The 17151-nt window shown below is 34.7% G+C and overlaps 2 protein-coding genes and 1 pseudogene across 3 annotated transcripts; all 3 read right to left on the reverse strand.

The window, feature by feature from the left end:
- Positions 1 to 2147: 2147 nt before the first annotated feature.
- LOC110688420 (pentatricopeptide repeat-containing protein At1g07590, mitochondrial-like) lies at positions 2148 to 8163 on the reverse strand. Its single transcript, XM_021865166.1, has 4 exons — positions 8006 to 8163; positions 5887 to 7526; positions 3557 to 4953; positions 2148 to 2849 (listed from the first exon to the last, which is right to left on the reverse strand). The coding sequence occupies exons 2-3, from the start codon at positions 6220 to 6222 to the stop codon at positions 3703 to 3705; spliced, it is 1587 nt and encodes a 528-aa protein (XP_021720858.1). The 5' UTR covers positions 6223 to 7526; positions 8006 to 8163; the 3' UTR covers positions 2148 to 2849; positions 3557 to 3702.
- A 1276-nt stretch (positions 8164 to 9439) lies between these two features.
- LOC110688602 lies at positions 9440 to 13005 on the reverse strand (annotated as a pseudogene).
- A 48-nt stretch (positions 13006 to 13053) lies between these two features.
- On the reverse strand, positions 13054 to 16724 carry LOC110688421. Of its 2 annotated transcripts, none has more exons than XM_021865169.1 (4): positions 16420 to 16724; positions 16266 to 16330; positions 13839 to 14190; positions 13054 to 13757 (listed from the first exon to the last, which is right to left on the reverse strand). In XM_021865169.1, the coding sequence occupies exons 3-4, from the start codon at positions 14187 to 14189 to the stop codon at positions 13173 to 13175; spliced, it is 936 nt and encodes a 311-aa protein (XP_021720861.1). In that variant the 5' UTR covers position 14190; positions 16266 to 16330; positions 16420 to 16724; the 3' UTR covers positions 13054 to 13172. The 2 variants fall into 2 exon arrangements, with proteins under 2 accessions (XP_021720861.1, XP_021720860.1); XM_021865168.1 differs by having other exon boundaries at positions 16416 to 16724.
- Positions 16725 to 17151: the final 427 nt, after the last annotated feature.

Below are 17151 nucleotides of genomic sequence, written 5' to 3' on the forward strand. Positions count from 1 at the left end.
TTGTCACCCAACACCCAGAAATTGTCACCCACATCACCTAAAACCCATGCCCTATAACCCTAATCCAGAAATCCGACCATCATCATCACCTTCAATCGAAATCAAAACCCAAAAAATTAAAACTCAGAAAATCAAATTGAAATGTGATCAAATTTCAATAGATAGTGTGATGTGTCAAACAAAATTCAACCTAGAAAATGATAACGAAAATAAAATATATTCAAAAGATGATACTCCGTACTTAAATACCTTGAATACCTTAATAAACATGTTGTTCAACATGGAATCTATACAGAAAAAAGTACAAAAGCATGGTGCCCAAGCCAGTTGCTATGACCAATCATCTTCGTCGAGAGAACATATTAGGCACATGTATCAATTAGGAAGCTCAACAATTTAAAGAGCAAGCCCAGACATTAAATCATTATATGTCATAGGACCGCGACAAGTAGTACGTGTCTCTAAAAACCATCTGCTTATACAAAAAGTGTGAAATCTATGTCCGCAGTGCCTCAAAATTGTTACAGGAAAACTATTACGTATAACTTCACTACCTCCTTCTATCGGCTCCGTGTCAAACGACTCAAAACTATCTAAACAAATCGCACAATCCAAGCAACTTTGAGTAATTTCATTTATCCTCTCTTCGTCAATTTGCATCATTACTGGATCCTCTTCGAAAAAGTAGCCGCTTTGGATTTGGATCGTGTTGGTGGTAGGCATTGCACGCAAAGTAGGCATAGCTTGGTTTTGAGCATCATTGTTACAACATTTGCAACAACAATTTATTAAAATTACTACGAACAATAAACCAACAAAGAAAACGAGATTCATTAGTTCCATTGTTGTGTGCTAGGTCTCTCTACCTTCTATACAACACATATATAGATATTCAACCTTGATAAGTTTTTTAATACGAACAAACAAGCCCCCTATTCAACGTATATACAGTATATTTGTAGTATAATTAAAATCCTTGCTATTCAAGATATTATTTTAAAAAAAATCTCAATGATACGAGTAGGATTTATTATGAGTGCAAAACGTGATATAATTTGGAATTTGAGAAGTTTTAAGATTGTTTTGGAGTATTTATTTTGTATATCTTAAAAATAATTAAGACACATGAAAGATATTAGAGTTGGTAATTTTTGGATCTTAAAAATAAAATAAATATGAAAATTTTATAGAACCTTATATTTATAAGAACTATAAGAATTAAACAACTATTTCCATAAATATTATCATAAGCCTATCAGAAGAATATTAATTAGCACTTATCTTTTCATTAAAAAAAGATAAATAATCAAACTTTGGTGAAACTAAAAACAATTCATGTCTAGTGTAAAGAATAAAATTGATAAAAAAAAAACCTACACACTTCTATCAATGAATCAAGTTTACTTGATAAAAAACCGACCGTTTATTTTTTCTGTTTTCTTTTAAATAAACACTTCTCATTACACGTTTGTCAATATATTATTCCAATCATTAATATCTTTAATAATAATATAAAAAAAAATTTAAAAATTTGATATTAATAAACTATATAGATAGTGTTAAAACTCTTTAAAGTGTTTCTCCGCATAAAACATTAAAACTCTTTAAAGTCTCCCTACTCTTTCAATTCCCTGTCCATTCACCCCCACATCCTCCATTAACAAATTATCAATTAACAAAAATTAAAAATCGTGTTTTTGCAATTTGATTTCACCAATCAACTAACCTGGTTGATTATATGGGAGTGAACGAAAAAATAGAGGACAAACCAAAGTTACGTTGCTGCCAAATCCATATTAATAACAGTGCTATTCAATAACTTTAAATAAAAATTGATCATTAACTATCGCCAAAAAAAGAAAAAAAAATCAATTAAATTTGTATACAACATTGTGCCAATCAAAATTGCCTACAAAAAAAGGGACGGATGGGATATATAAGCACATTACACGGGTAGTAATTAACTTAAATTTTCATTCTTAAATAAAAACTTATAATGATTTAATTTCTTACATTGTTTTAAAACATTTAACAATGATAAATAACTTTTGACATCAATATACATATAATATTAAAGTTATTTTGTTTTAATTGAAAACATAGTGTTTTTTTTTTTTTTTTTTTTTTTTTTTGCAAATTATTGTAAATTAACATTGTAATTCATAATTAAATTATGTAAAACCGTGCATTACACGGTACTTAAGCTAGTTTTAAGGAAATTGAGTTGTGGGTAATTGGAATGATAAAATATGACTATCAATGTTATTTGTTCATATGATTTCAAGCAAAGAAGATGATGGAGAGGATACCCTGTAGAAGATATAAGCCAAATCAATGAAAAGAAAAAGGAAATTGCGGAAAAATATTATAAAATAGAGAAAAATTAATGAAAATCTAGCTATGATTTTTTTTTTTTTTTTAAAATTGAAATATCATGCCATGTTATGTAGCTAAAGATTCAAGAAATTGATATACAAATGCGACAAAGAGGACACGTTTGGTGCTTTCTTAGCCATCTCTGAATACCAAAACTGTGAAACCTATGCCCACATTGCTCCAAAACCTTAACACAACCATTTTTAACATCATGGTCGTTTTTTACAACGTCAAAACTATCCAAACATATTACACAATCACAGCAACTCAGAGAATTTTGCAAGATTTTCTCCACGTCTAACGTTATTGATTCCACATCATGCTTGGGCTCCAGTTGGACTTCCCCTAGACGTCAAGGTTGTCCTGGGTTGACTGATATACTTTGGACTTCCCGAAGGACTCGACCTTGAGGTTGTGTTGGGTTGGCAGACACATGAACAACACCACCGTAGGGGCGATTCTGGCTGCAGCAGCTGTAAAAGCAGGAAAATATGAGATAGGAGATACTGATAGCGCCGCACATGGCTAACGTTAGATAAAACATAAATAAGAAAATTTCCCAGCCACTCATCTCCTGATCCATGATTTTTTTATATGCTAAAGAATTAAGATAGAGTTTCTTCTTCAAAAAAAAAAAAAAAAAAAAAAATTAAGATAGAGTACTTCTGAATTTTTAATCTTGAAGGTATTCACCTTTTTTAGAGTTCTAATAGAACAAGGAGTATTTCCTTTAACATCAGGATAAACTTTTTCAGGCTTCAGCCTATAAAGCCCTTTTCGGTCCGGACTTAATTTTACAGTTCATATTCTAAACAGGTAATTTCTCACATTTTATAAGATATCTATTAACAAAATTTCCTTGATACTTACCGTAACAATGTACCATCAAATAAAATCTTGAAGGCACAAAAATTCACTAAATACTACACCCATCATTCAAATGCAAAGAATAATAATAACAATTCAATATCCACCAGCATTCCAAAATTAGTTTGAATAGTATGGAGAAAACAAAACCTAGAAGGAATTCAACTAAAAAAAATCCTACAATGATTTGACTGTTTAAATTAGCGAATTAAGCTGACAAGTCTTAAAGATTCACCTTTTCAAATATTCTTTAACCTGTGGTAAGAGTTTCTTCACTAGTGCAAACCTTAAGATTCAAGAAATTAGGACAGACCTGAAATTAAAGATCAAAGATGTCATCTTCTATCGGCCAGATCACTCAAATCTTCCACCAGCCCCTCGTCCATTTGATTTTACAGCATAATTCCAATATCGTTGTGGCTTTTTATTCTAAAACCAAGCAAAGGATGCAGTTTCCACTCAAGTCCTAAACTGTTCAACAAGCTTAATCAAGCTGTAGGTCTCAGCATCTGGCCTAGCCCCTCCGAGAATCATTCTTCTTAAAAGGTTGGGATTATAGACCTTAGCACGAACATAAGCTTTTATTAAGCAGTTGTACACAAATGTATATCTAGTATAGTTAGCTTGCTTAAGCTCTTCAAACAAATTCTCAGCAGTCTCTACATCTCCGTTCTCGGCAAACATCTCAAGAATGGACAAGGTAGTCTCCAGCCATGGGGTTGATTTTTTCACCTTGCTACTAGTGAATTGCTTCGAGCCCATTTCTATTGTTTTCAATGCTTCCTTGGTCAATCCAGCTTTTAAGCAGCCCAAAGTAAGATGTCTATAGGTTATGGCATTAGGTTTGCATCCATTCATCTTCATCTCTTTAAAAAGACCCGAAACCTTATCAATAAATCCATTCTGGCCATACACAGATACCATGGAGTTATAATGTTCAGTTGATTTCATACCCTCCCGCGATTTTATCTCTTCCCAAAGTTCCTCAGCACGATTCAGCTGTCCAATCCTACCAAATGCCTCTATTGCAAGCAAAAAGCTCTTTGACCTAACATGAGGGAAACCTTGCACAATGCACCAGATCCGATCAATCTCCTGTGCCTTCCCCATGTATCCATACAAAATGATGAGGACATCGAACGTTGACCAATTATTGCCTGTTTTTGACTTCTCGACAGCCTCTACATATGTCTCACATCCACAATACAACCTTGCAACTGCATGTGCAGTCGCTAGAATGCAATATGTAACTTCATTTGGTTCAATGTTTGCCCGCTTCATATCCCCAAAAACTTTCATTAGTCCTTCTATGTTATGATCATTAGCTTCAATCTTCAAGAGAATGTTGAAAGTTGAGACATGAGGGGAAACCTTATCTGCCCTCATTTGAGCGAGGATTTTGGGGATCATTTTCCTACGCCTAGGAGAGGAATGAAGAATAATGAGACGGTTGAAGATCAAGTGAGAGATAGGATGTCCTAATTCTCTCATTGTCTTCATGTACTCTAAAGAAAGCCTGACCACTCCTTTATCCAAGCATGCAATTACAAGATTGTTGTAGAGTAAATCGTTCTGGAATTCAACAGGAATATTAGTAAACAGTCTCTCACCATGAGATATACCGTGAAGTTTAATGGTAAATTCCAGCAGATATGAATAATCCAACTCCTTTGGCCTATATGGCTTCTCTCTAATCACCCACTCCATTACCTGTCAAGCCATAAGATAACTTACATTAATGACAGTCGGCAGAAGGTACTTCTACAATTTGTTTCTCAACTTTAACTAATTACCAGCAATGATCAAAATCATAAAACTCACATCAATGTCAGTTGGCAGAAGTTACTTCTACAATTTGTTTTAAATTTTTACAAATTAGAAGGAATAATCAAACACACAGAATTCAGCAACTAGGTAAAAATGCAAACACTATCATATTCTTAGGGCCAGGTTTCTGTGGTCCTGTGGAAACATGTTGAACAATGGTTATTTTCCCACATGAACAAAGCAGTTCAGAATTTTTCTTCTTTTATACATATCTCAGCAAATATAATAGTACTTAAGGATGAGTGATTACATTCAATCCTGATGTAGTATGATTGAAATGGTTCGTCAGATGTCCTTCATTTTTACAGCAACAACATAAAGTCAGTCATATGATATTTTTCAGTTATACCAAGATCCTTTCCAACGCCTTTTGCGATTGCAACTTCGCCATCTTAGTGTAGCATAAAGTGTTTCTACATTAAAGAACTTATCCAGATTCAGCTCCTTTAGAATAACTTCAAGCCTTAAGAGGTTGATGGTTATCCTAGACATATGTATAGATAATCTATTTGGTTCTGGACTGAAAATACTGCTGCCTATCACACCTTACTTTTTACTAAGAAGTAAGTTTACCAATGGTTATTTCAATAACATAATCAAAATACCCAGTTCTATGGTCTGCGCCGAAGGCAGCTATCATTCAATCAATGCTTGACTACTCCTAGTATCTGAGCATCTATACAGGAAACCCCTTTTCAAGCAAATTTATGCAAGTTCAATACCAAAGTTAACCGATTTTTAATAATGAATATCACATGATAATAATACAAGATATAAACCCAATAAAATTAAGCAAGAGGGAAAGAGAGAAGCGACCTCAAGAGCACGTTTATGCAACTGAAGCTTCCTCAAACGATTAATGGCATGAAAAATATCACCCCTATGAACAGGAAAACCTTCACCCATCCATTTCTGAAATACAAACCCAATTGATTCTCCTCTTGGAAGCCTCTCTATTCTTAAAGACAACATCTTGGGTGCTTCTTCGCCATTAGAGCTCGAATTCTTCAAACCCAATTCAGATTGCTCACTGATTGTTTGAGTACAGAATGTAAATGGGGCTAATTTGTTGCTCGTTTTCAGAGGCACACCAACTGTTCGATGAAATGCCGCAGTGAGCGAACGCCCTAAAGCAAGGGCGATTACTCTCATATTTGTTAGATGTGAGATCAACCCAGTTCATTGGAGAGGTGTTTCAGGATTTCTACAGAAATTTAACCAGCATTAACGCCTTGTTTAATGTGTTCTCTTTTTTTTTGAGCTTGACTTATGAGACGTAAACGTTAAAAAGAGAAGCTGGTGCTTAAATGAATAAAGTCCTACCAAGATGTGAAGCCAATTCGATTAGTTGGTTAAATCATAGATTCAAAGACGTACTATAGACTATAGTATAACCCAATTTTTGTGACTTTAGCATCATGGGGTGCCCTTTTATGACTTTAAATTTTCTCGTATTTGCTTGCTGCTTATAGTCTTGTGATCACTTGTTTGTAATATAATTTTATTCTCCTTTTGGTTAAAAAAAAAGACGTATTGTAGTATGCTAGGCCTAACTGCGGGCGGGTATAGTAAGTGTTTTATGTTTGAAGCTTAAAAGTTGAATGTAGTAATATAGTCAGTTTTAAATGTTTGAAGTTTAAAAGTCGAGCCTAATTAGGTTACAGGTGAAACAAAACTTTCTACGAAAATATTGTGAAATTTTTTCATTTGTTCCTTTGCAAAAATGATGTAAATTTTTTGCCATATTTTTTCTTCTAGGTAACTTGTAAAGTTAATTTTTAAAATAATTACTGCTTATCGATACGTAACTACCTTGTTTGTCGCTATGTTTTTAACTAAATATGATGAAATTATTGACTTTATGTTTGTATAAGTCTTGGCTTAAACAATTGTATTGACTAAAGCTAAGGGTTGCCTTTAGCCATCTAATTAAGTAAAATTGTAATCAATGATATAATTAAATTACTGTATTATTTCTCTTTATTCAATTGTTTTGATGATTCTGAACATAAAATATGGATATGGCTTCACTGAAATTGTCTCTTGGCCACATAATCACCTGTTGTATACTTATTTAAGTTGGACCAATGTTTAAGCTTCATAAAGACTAGAAGGAAGGAAATAATCACACAAACAATATAAGTTTTATAAATTCATGCCAATAGTTTATGAAACAAAACAGGCAACATACATATTCAAATTAGATCTTTCTTTTAATTCAGCAATCAGTATTACACGCAGTAAGAAATCCATGGACCATGAATCATCAACAGATTTAGTTATACACCAGATCTGATTATGCCATGGCCCATTTATTCAGTTCACAGAACAATCATTTTTGAAAAGTAAGCAAATCACACATATTCATAACACAGGATGGTTGGCAAGTTTAATCGCAGTTGCATGGGTCACAGCTGCAGTCGTCTCCACAGCCACACTCAGTCCTTCCGTACATCCTGCAAAATGAATATAAATCAGCATATTATTCACGCAAGCAAATTTTGTTTCTTAAACATTCAATTTTCTTAGAAGAACATCTTTATCCACAACCTAGTGGCCAATCAAGATACATGGCAAGTATTTCAATGAGCTAGAGCTAATCAGTAATCGCTGGCTAGGAAGCAGCACACACAAACAGTCTGACCAATGGAGTTCAGGCTGGAGATCATAGATCAAACCCAGCCAATTAAACCAGGTCAGACTTTTTACAGCATTCCATCAAGCTTATGAAAATTTGCTCATCCTTTAATGCAAAATCAACATGAGTATTAACTCATGTAAGCCTACAAATCAATTAAGTTATAGGCCTAGGTGTACAATGATACAAGGAGAGAGCAACGAAAAGATAACAATCACGAGTAGTTACTAATACTTGAAAGTTTTTAGTATGAATGTTCAGAGTCTTCAGACCCCAATCATCAAGAAGGGAATATACCTGTTGCAGTTGCAGTCATCACAGCTGCAGTTGTCACCACATCCACAGTTTCGGGCCATTTTCTTTCTTGGAGATTGCTGATTACAATTGGGAAAAGATTTTGCAAAAGATTGATATGAGAGAAATGCAGTTTGTTGGTGATTCAGAATGATGAATATTGAAAACTATATATAGAAAGTAGGAGGCAACATAGGATAGTTTCAATCATACACGTCTAAGAATCTTGGCCTTTCAAAATGTCAACTGACCCCAAGATGTCACACATCAATATCGCACAAGTAATGAAGGGTAAGTCTTAAAATATTTTTCAAATGTAGGGGAAGAAATGGTCGGCAGAGCTAAAAAATTTCTGACAGATTAATCTGTCGTACACATTTTCTACCATATATCTACTTTCTCTCATACAACCTAAGACAGGATCTTTTTGTTGTCTCATTACTAGTTCAAATTACGTTGTCAATGTGACAATTACATACTGATCAGAGGATATATGTAGTAAAGATAGCTTCTTGTTTTACCAACATATAACCCTCAGCTGAAAGGCAGATAAGTCTGAAGTGGTGCAGATCAGTCATTTGCAGCTAAATTTCTAGCTCTCGACCTTCAATCTCATCAAATTCACCAGAATTTCATTTTTCTAATCATAGGTAAATCTATAATATCCAGAAGCTTTTAAGTTTTAACACAGTGGTCCACTGGTCCCATATGTCTTCATTATAATAAAAATTGAATATTTAGATGTTTAAATGACTTGTGAAAAGCAATTAAAAAAAATTAAACTTATAAACTGAAGCAATTGACTCTGGCTACAAGTTTTATATGTTCTTTACAAATTTAGAAACCTCTAGATTTAACTCTAATACAACCAGAATCTTTTGCACCAGTGCTGCACAATTATTATGAATAAAATAAGTTAAGTATCCCACAGAAGCAATATCCAGATTGATAAACTCAATTACAAGAATATAATATCAAGTGATGTTGGTTTTAAAATAATCAAAATCAAAACATTGCATTATTCTAACTCAATCTTCTGATACAACGTAACTGTCATAAAACAGCATGAAGCATGCTTTTTTGCAATTTGAGATTGAAAATTCTGGATACAAGTCCCAAACATAAGAATGTTTTGAAATGCTTTTATCCATTATTAGTAAAATTGTCATAAATAATTGGTTTGATGTGGCCATAAAATGTATAAACTATAAATTAATATTCGATGGTATACTCTCAAATTTAAATTGTGTTTCTATTTATCAAAAATAATGTGATACAAATTCTATCTCAATTTACAATTAACAAATAATCTGATTACATATTTATAATCAGCCTATATCTAAATAACTAATGATGCAAATTATCGTTATATAATTTGCCATTGATTATTTCTTATTTTGCTACTACTCTCCTTTTTCGCTCCTTCTATTCCTCTCATTCTTTTTCTCTTCTTTCTTGTAAATTCTCCTTTATTTATTTTTAGCAAACTCTAATAATAAGGAGGAATATTATCCAACAACAAACAAGGTACGGATCAACTAAACTACTTTGTTTAAGCCGGGCAATTCCTCTATGAGCATGTCTTGGGTGAAACTATTTCACAACATACAATATGTTAGTGTGTGACCATCTCATCCTAGACTTGGCTTTCACCTATTCGTCAAATTGTAGCCCAGGTAGATTCAAATCTTCTCGATTGTGCTCCAACTACAGAAACAAATTTTGAGCTGTGCTCAATGCAGATTATTTTTTGCTGTCTTTAAGAGCAGCAGTTTTGGTCCTTTGCTAGAAATTAAGATCAGACGCTATAGTGCTGCATTTTGTAAGGCTAAGTAGTCCTATACAACAATTACAATTTTATACAAGTATTATGGTAAACACCAGAAACATGACCTGATACAAAATTTTTGGAGTATAACTAGAATGCTTGTTGCAAAGCACAGAATGAGATAATGAGATACAAACCTGAACAAATTGTATAAAATTGTAATTGCTGTATAGAACTACATAATATATGCGTCAATGAAAACTCCCAAAAATTGCATTAGGATCACAACGAAACCTTTGCCCACACCACAAAAGAAAAAACAAATGTGATAAACTATGTATAAGAAACATAAGCAGAATCATTCTAGATCTATCAGGTGCAAAAGTATCATATCCAGACCGAATCCACAAGGTCTGGATGAATACGGCCTAAGAAAGGTATTTACAGACGATTGCATCAGGTTGTGTCCTATCATTACTTTCTCTTCATAAGGAACCAAAACCAATTAATAAAAAAAAACACAAACAAATGAACAATGACTATACTGCTCTGTTGATTTGTATACATAAATTCTATTGTAGCACCCACCTTTAAGAACCATTTGGCCGTGTTTGAAAGAAAACACAGCTTTATGCTAAAAAATGATGTTGTCCGGAATGAGATGATTTGCATTTCACAATATATAGACAATGCATACTAAAATCTTAAGTTTACACAACTAAGGAAACATAAATAAAATTTACAATCTTAAATTTGCTATTATTACCCAAACAAAGAAGCTAAATCAGTAAATCACATTTGCAATGGAGAGTAAAACTTCAGCTGCTGTCTGCTGAGGGTCAGTTCAAATACCTTAGCCTTCAACATCCAAGAGACTCCCTACAACTGCAAATAAACAAGAAGTGTGTTCAGCTAAATGAATCATATAAGATAGGTAGTAGACGGTTATAGGAGAGAGCGAGAGCTATGGTTAAGGATACATACCTAAGACATTAGAGTGATTAGACAAACTTATAAGCACGCTTAGCAGAATCAAGGGTATTGGAGAGCAACGTGGAGATTGTTACAGGCCCCAGCCCACCCGGAACAGGGGTGATTATAGATGCCACCTTTACAGCTTCTTCAAAACATACATCACCCGTTAAGTGGAATCCGTGTTCCCTGTTTGGATCCTACAATCAAAGAATTTTTCAGTGCATCTTGTAAACAAATATGAGCTGCTTCTTTTGGAACAACGTGCCCTCGAACTAATAACGATTGCCATAATTGATAAACAGGCCCTTCATATCAGTTTTAAAGCTGATAATTACAAGACCACACTTTGTTTTAATGGAAACAAAATAATGCATTTATTTAAGTTTCCTGTAGGATGTAGCAAGTTTTTACCTTAACTGCATTGGTTCCTGTATCTATAACAACAGCGCCTGGTTTTAACCAATTGCCTCGGACCATGTTTGGCACACCTACGTCTGTAATGACTATATCTGCCTCAAGGGTTATTTCTTGTGGATTTTGGTGAATGAATGCACAAAACTCACAGTGGCTTGATGCCTCTTCAAGACATACCGAAAATAACATAGCTCAATTAAATAATGCTCTTAAACCAAACATAAAATAGACTAGTCATATGTGTTAAGTACCTGCAGCAACAGTGAAACAGGCAATCCAACAATTTTGCTTCGCCCTATCACAACCACATTCTTTCCAGAGACTTCAATACCAGACCTCAACAGCACATCAATACAGCTTTTGGCAGCACATGGAACAAATAAGGGCTCCCTCCCCTTTATGGCAAGACATCCCATATTCGAGGGATGGAAACCATCAACGTCCTTTTCAGGATTACTAACATCCATAATCTTCTCCTTATCCAAATGCTAAGCGAAAAATGTCAACTAGTTACAAACATAGAAACCAGGAAATGATAAATGCCACAGCAAACACTAGTGGCACCAAGGATTAAAATATTTACTTCTGGAAGAGGAAGTTGCACAATGACACCATGAACTGATGGATCTTTATTTAGATTTGAAACAACATGAAGGACTTCAACCTCTGTACAGTCAGCATGCAACTCAACAATGGACGAAGAGATTCCAACTTCATCACAAGCTTTTATCTTGGTGTGGACAAAAGAATGAGAATCATCTCTTTCACCCACCAAAACAATAACCAAACAAGGTTGTTTCCCAACGGCATCTTTCATCCTCATAATTTCAATAGCTACTTGTGACTTAATTATTGCGGCAATAGACTTCCCATCAATGATTTCAGCACTCGGTCCATCAACTGCATCAAAATGCATAAATGGCACAACTCATACTTATTGAAGAACAAGCAATATAATAGCAACTGACTGTTCAAAGGCCTAAATAAACTAGTTAATAATAAAATAACGTGTGTCAGTTTTTTTGGATAAACTGGATTAATTGGGATATAACGTGTTGGTTAACATGTTCAATGATATTATTTAGAAGTTTACAGATGAGTTACACAGCATATACTAAACACCAGACATCTGCATACAAAAAAAGAGAAGGGCCATGCATCTGAAACTACAACTGGGCACTGTAAAAAACTTCTATTTCGTAATCAACACAGCAGCGCTGATAAAAGAAAACAGAACAGAAACAGTAGGCAGCTTAAGTATCGATCCAGGACAACATTGATAAAAGAAAACAGAACAGAAACAGTAGGTACCTAAAGCATCGATCCAGAACAACGTTGATAAAAGAAAACAGAACAGGAACAATAGGCCATGTAGTCTCCTTTACATCGATCCAGTCCCAGAAGGCACACTCACAGCCATGGCCTTAAACCTCGGCCTCATAACTCATCATAGTTACATTTAGCCTTCAGGATGTATAGGCATAAAGACCATAGTGACCAATTTAAGGTTGCCTCTGGATATAGCACCCAAAATAGTGCTTTTGCTAGTTCTGGCATTCCCACAAAGCCCACATTGAATCCTTTCAACCACACCCATGAAGCTGGCCTCCGGCTCAGACAAACCAACTCATAGGTACCTTTAAACTTTCAAAATAATCATTCCAATCAAAACCACAATTCATATCAGGTGTCTCCTAACCGACACACTACCTAAAGCATCTACAATTACATCATCAGTCAGCAGCAATTACTTGCTGCTCTTCATCAAAATGTTCAACATTATCCAGTAATTTTTTCCCAGTCTTCTGCAACTCTTATCAACCTCCACATCACTATCACCTATCATGCTTTCATAATGTTATTTTTAGTCGAAGTGCAAAACTGAAAGCGAAAGTGATAAATTATACATGTGCTTTGTATTAAATGGAAGGAGTATTGTATTAATTTACATCATCATTTTGAAAATACATAGGACCTTTCTACTACAAGGTAGCTGCAAGCCTGCAACAGAGTTTAGGAACAACCATTATCACTAGAGCCAAAGAGACTTTTGACATACTGCCTTTTCAAATAGGTGGGACAATTGAAAAAAATAATGAGCTTATTTGGTTGAGCGGTTAAAATATTTGCTGCCTCCAAAGCCTCAGCTGGGGTTAAGCCATCTAGTTGTAATAGTTCACCCAAGACTTTGTTACACTTATCCGCTATATCTTGCTCACGGTCATCAGCACGAGACCAAACATTAGCCATGGTAGAAAGATGGGCATTCATGTCTTTCATGAAATTCTGCAAGCATGCTAACTCTAAATCACTGGAGCTCTGAGCCGCCTTATCACTTCCTTTTTTCTTAGAAGTCTCGTCTCTTTTCACCTTCTTCAATGGAGGGGCAGATTCTGTAGTAAGGATTCCACTACCACCCACATCATCATCACTTGATTCAATGTTAACTTGCGCAACCTCCTCTTTATCCATGTTGTCCACAGCATCTAGAAAACCCTCGGCAGGCTTTCCAGTAGCAAAATCCTTACCATAGATCTCCATCATAACATGCAAGTGAGGGAAAGACACTCCATACAAATTTTTGCAAGTAGGATGCGCCTAGGGGAGAGAAAGTCAGCATATGTATTAGAAGAAAAGTTGAAATAAGATTCATGCCTAAATAAAAATTAAAAAGTTTACCTTGCAATATTCTTCATACACTGATCTCTCCACACATATCATGTGCTTCTTCTCATCCCATTTGAATCCCTTTGTTGCCAACATTTGAAGGATAGCTCTAAATTTGCCAACAAGAGTTTTTAATCTAGAATCAATGTGAGGCGAAGCTTTAAGCCCACAACCTGGAACTGACTTTCCAATCATCTCCTCCAAGCGAATCATATAGCCATTTCTAAATCCATAATCACATTTCCAACGTGGATCGGTAGATAATTCATGCAATGCATCAATGAGAGCCTTGTCTTCTTCACTATTCCAAAATCGCTTGTTTCTACCCCTTCGACTACCAATTGCACTACTACTTTCATCCATCCTATTATAACAATCAAAGGTAATGAAATGAGCAAAATCCAACATAATCAAACAGAAAAAAGCCAAAGGTCATAGTTCAAACAGCACAATATAACATCTAATAAAACATGATAATCAAAATAAGGTATCAATAAATCAACTGTTGAACATAGTCACTCTCCAAGTTTAAACATAGTGACTACTACAAGTTTAAACCAAGAGCATCCAATACAAAATAGCATAGTCACTCTCCATGGCCTCCAGCTAGACAACTGTTGAACATAGTTTGAGCTAATGAATTTCTAAAATTGGTCCAAGGAACTAATGTATCAATAGAACTTATATATTCAACCTCACTGTCTTCATCATCATCGCCACCACCATCACCATCATCATTCTCATCATCCGATATGTCTTCATAGATAGAACCAGGAGGCATGTATCTCTTTATTAAGTTATGCAATAAACAACATGCCAAAACAATACGACCATGAGTTTTTAAACTAAACCAAGAAGGGCTTCTAAGAATCTTCCATCTTCCCTTAAGTAACCCAAAGCATTGTTTCATCACGTTTCTAGCCATTGCATGTCTTAAGTTAAAATTCTCTTCCGCGCTTTGTGGTTGGCGAGATCCATTGTTCCACTCACTAAGATTATAAGGATGTCCTCTAAACGGTGCAAGGAATCCCTCTCCGCCATATCCAGCGTTACACAAATAGTAGCAACCTTTGCACATAAAAATGAATAAAAAAAAACCATTTATTACGTACTCATTTTAATCGTATTTGACTTGAAAAAAATACTACTTTTAACTACTTTACCTTGCGGAACAACTAATCCATTAGGCCTAGAAATAGCATCACATAATACTAAGCCATCATCTACTGAACCCTCCCATCCGGGTAACACGTAAACAAATTCCATATCAGGTGAGCATGCTCCTAAAACGTTCATTGCAATGCTACCTTTTCGTGTTTGATATTTAGATCGATCCTCAGGAGGCACACTCACACTAACCAATGTGCAATCAACTGCACCTACACAATTCTACAAAACAAATAAAACTTTTTAGATGGTGTGATGGCAGTATCGTTGTTTTCTAAAAATGAGATTGCATTAGTAGTACCTTGAAAAACTTCCACTTATCATCACTGCAAATCTACTGTTATAGGTGAAGGTTTCTTAAGCAACTCAGTGTGCAACTTTAACACAGCCTTTAAGCACAAATGAAACTGCCTACTCACAGTTTCACCACTTCTGTAAAAATAAGCGCCAACATATCTATTCGTCTTGTGGTGAGCTAATATATACAAGAAAGTCGCAACAATCTCTTCCACACTCATGTGCCTTGTCCGACTCAAACCACCAATCCCCTTAACCATCTCACAAAGTTTGTTAAAAGTAAAGCGATCCATACGAAGATGCTTCCTACACAAATCATCACTCTCTCCTATAAACCTATTTAAATTACTCAATCTCAATCTCCTTCTCATCCTCTTCTTTCCTTCCAATCGTTGTGAATTATTCGATGCCTCTTTCATCGAGTACCACATCATATAAACCAAAACCACAACATTTATCATGAGTATAACATATTGAAGGAACTCCAATTCTCTTCTTCTTTTCAAAGAAAGACCACGTCGAGCCATTTCTGTACATATATTATAAATTAAATCATGCAAAAACCACATAATGAGATACTTATAGGGTCCTAAATCCTAACCATGTGCAACACACCACAACAAGAATATCTTTCTTTGAATACACTCATCAATCTACCATTAAATAAAACAAGGAGTCCATAATCATTGACCATATCATATCATACAAATTATATCAAGCAAATACCTTAAAATCTTGCAGCTAACAAATCTTGCAAATTTAATATTATACTAAAAAAAAAACCCCAAGAGATAAGACATTTTTCAGAAGCATTACTTAAACCAAATAAAAACAGAAATTAAAAAAAGGGCTAAAGATTTAAACTTTATCACAATAATTGTCAAAATAATAACACAAAAAATAGAAATCAAAGAATATAGCATGACTAGATAAGCGTCAAGATTAACCAACAAAAAAAGGGAGAAGATTTTATACCTTGAACAATTTGCAGATGATAGTAAAAGTTCGCCGGAATTTTGCCGGAAACCACCAAGTTTTACCTGAAGATACGAGGAGAGAGAGAGAAAAAAGTTAGAGGGAGAAACGCCGTATCAGAAAATATGGGGTAAATTAGGTGAGACTTACAAACCGCCGTGAAATTCGCCGGAGATCTGCCGGAGGTGAGGACGACGGCTAGGGTTTGATTGAGAGTATGAGGTTGTAGAATTGAGGCGAATGAGGGAATTCAAGTCTGGGGGTGTTGGAATTACGCCGTACGATACAGGTGTTTGGGGGAACTCAAAAAATGAATTGGGGAAATGGAATTAACAACACTAGTCAACCAAACGGCTCCAGGGCTACACACTTGTATTTTTGGGTCGAGCTATTTCAAATCGCGTTATATGTGGGTGATGAATCGTTTGTTACGTTTGGTTTTGGTCAGTCCTGAACGATGAAATATCATTCATACAAGTATTATAGAGTAGTGTAACGGTGAAATCAGTAGCGTATGTAAAAAATACTTCTATTAAGTAAAATTGTGTAAAATTACACAATTGTAATTTATACTATGTATAAAGTAGTACAATGAACAATAACTTGTGTTTTAGGTCACCGAATATTGTTATTTCAAATAGAGTTTGCATTAGTTTTGTCAATTAATCACAAACGATCCAATTCTATCAAGTCCAATTTCAATAACTTCATTTACAAAGTGATAGTGTCATAAAGGTGGAGTATAAAGCAATACTCCTTTGTAATAAACTTCAATTGTTGTATGCAAACTATCTCTACGTTGGCAATGATTTAATTTAATTATTGACTAAAACTGAATACGAGTAATTAATATGGTGATTGTTTCCTAATAGTGGTAAGTTGTACG

Source organism: Chenopodium quinoa, unplaced genomic scaffold, assembly GCF_001683475.1.
Source record: "Chenopodium quinoa cultivar QQ74 unplaced genomic scaffold, ASM168347v1, whole genome shotgun sequence".
NCBI classification, from domain to species: Eukaryota; Viridiplantae; Streptophyta; class Magnoliopsida; order Caryophyllales; family Amaranthaceae; genus Chenopodium; species Chenopodium quinoa.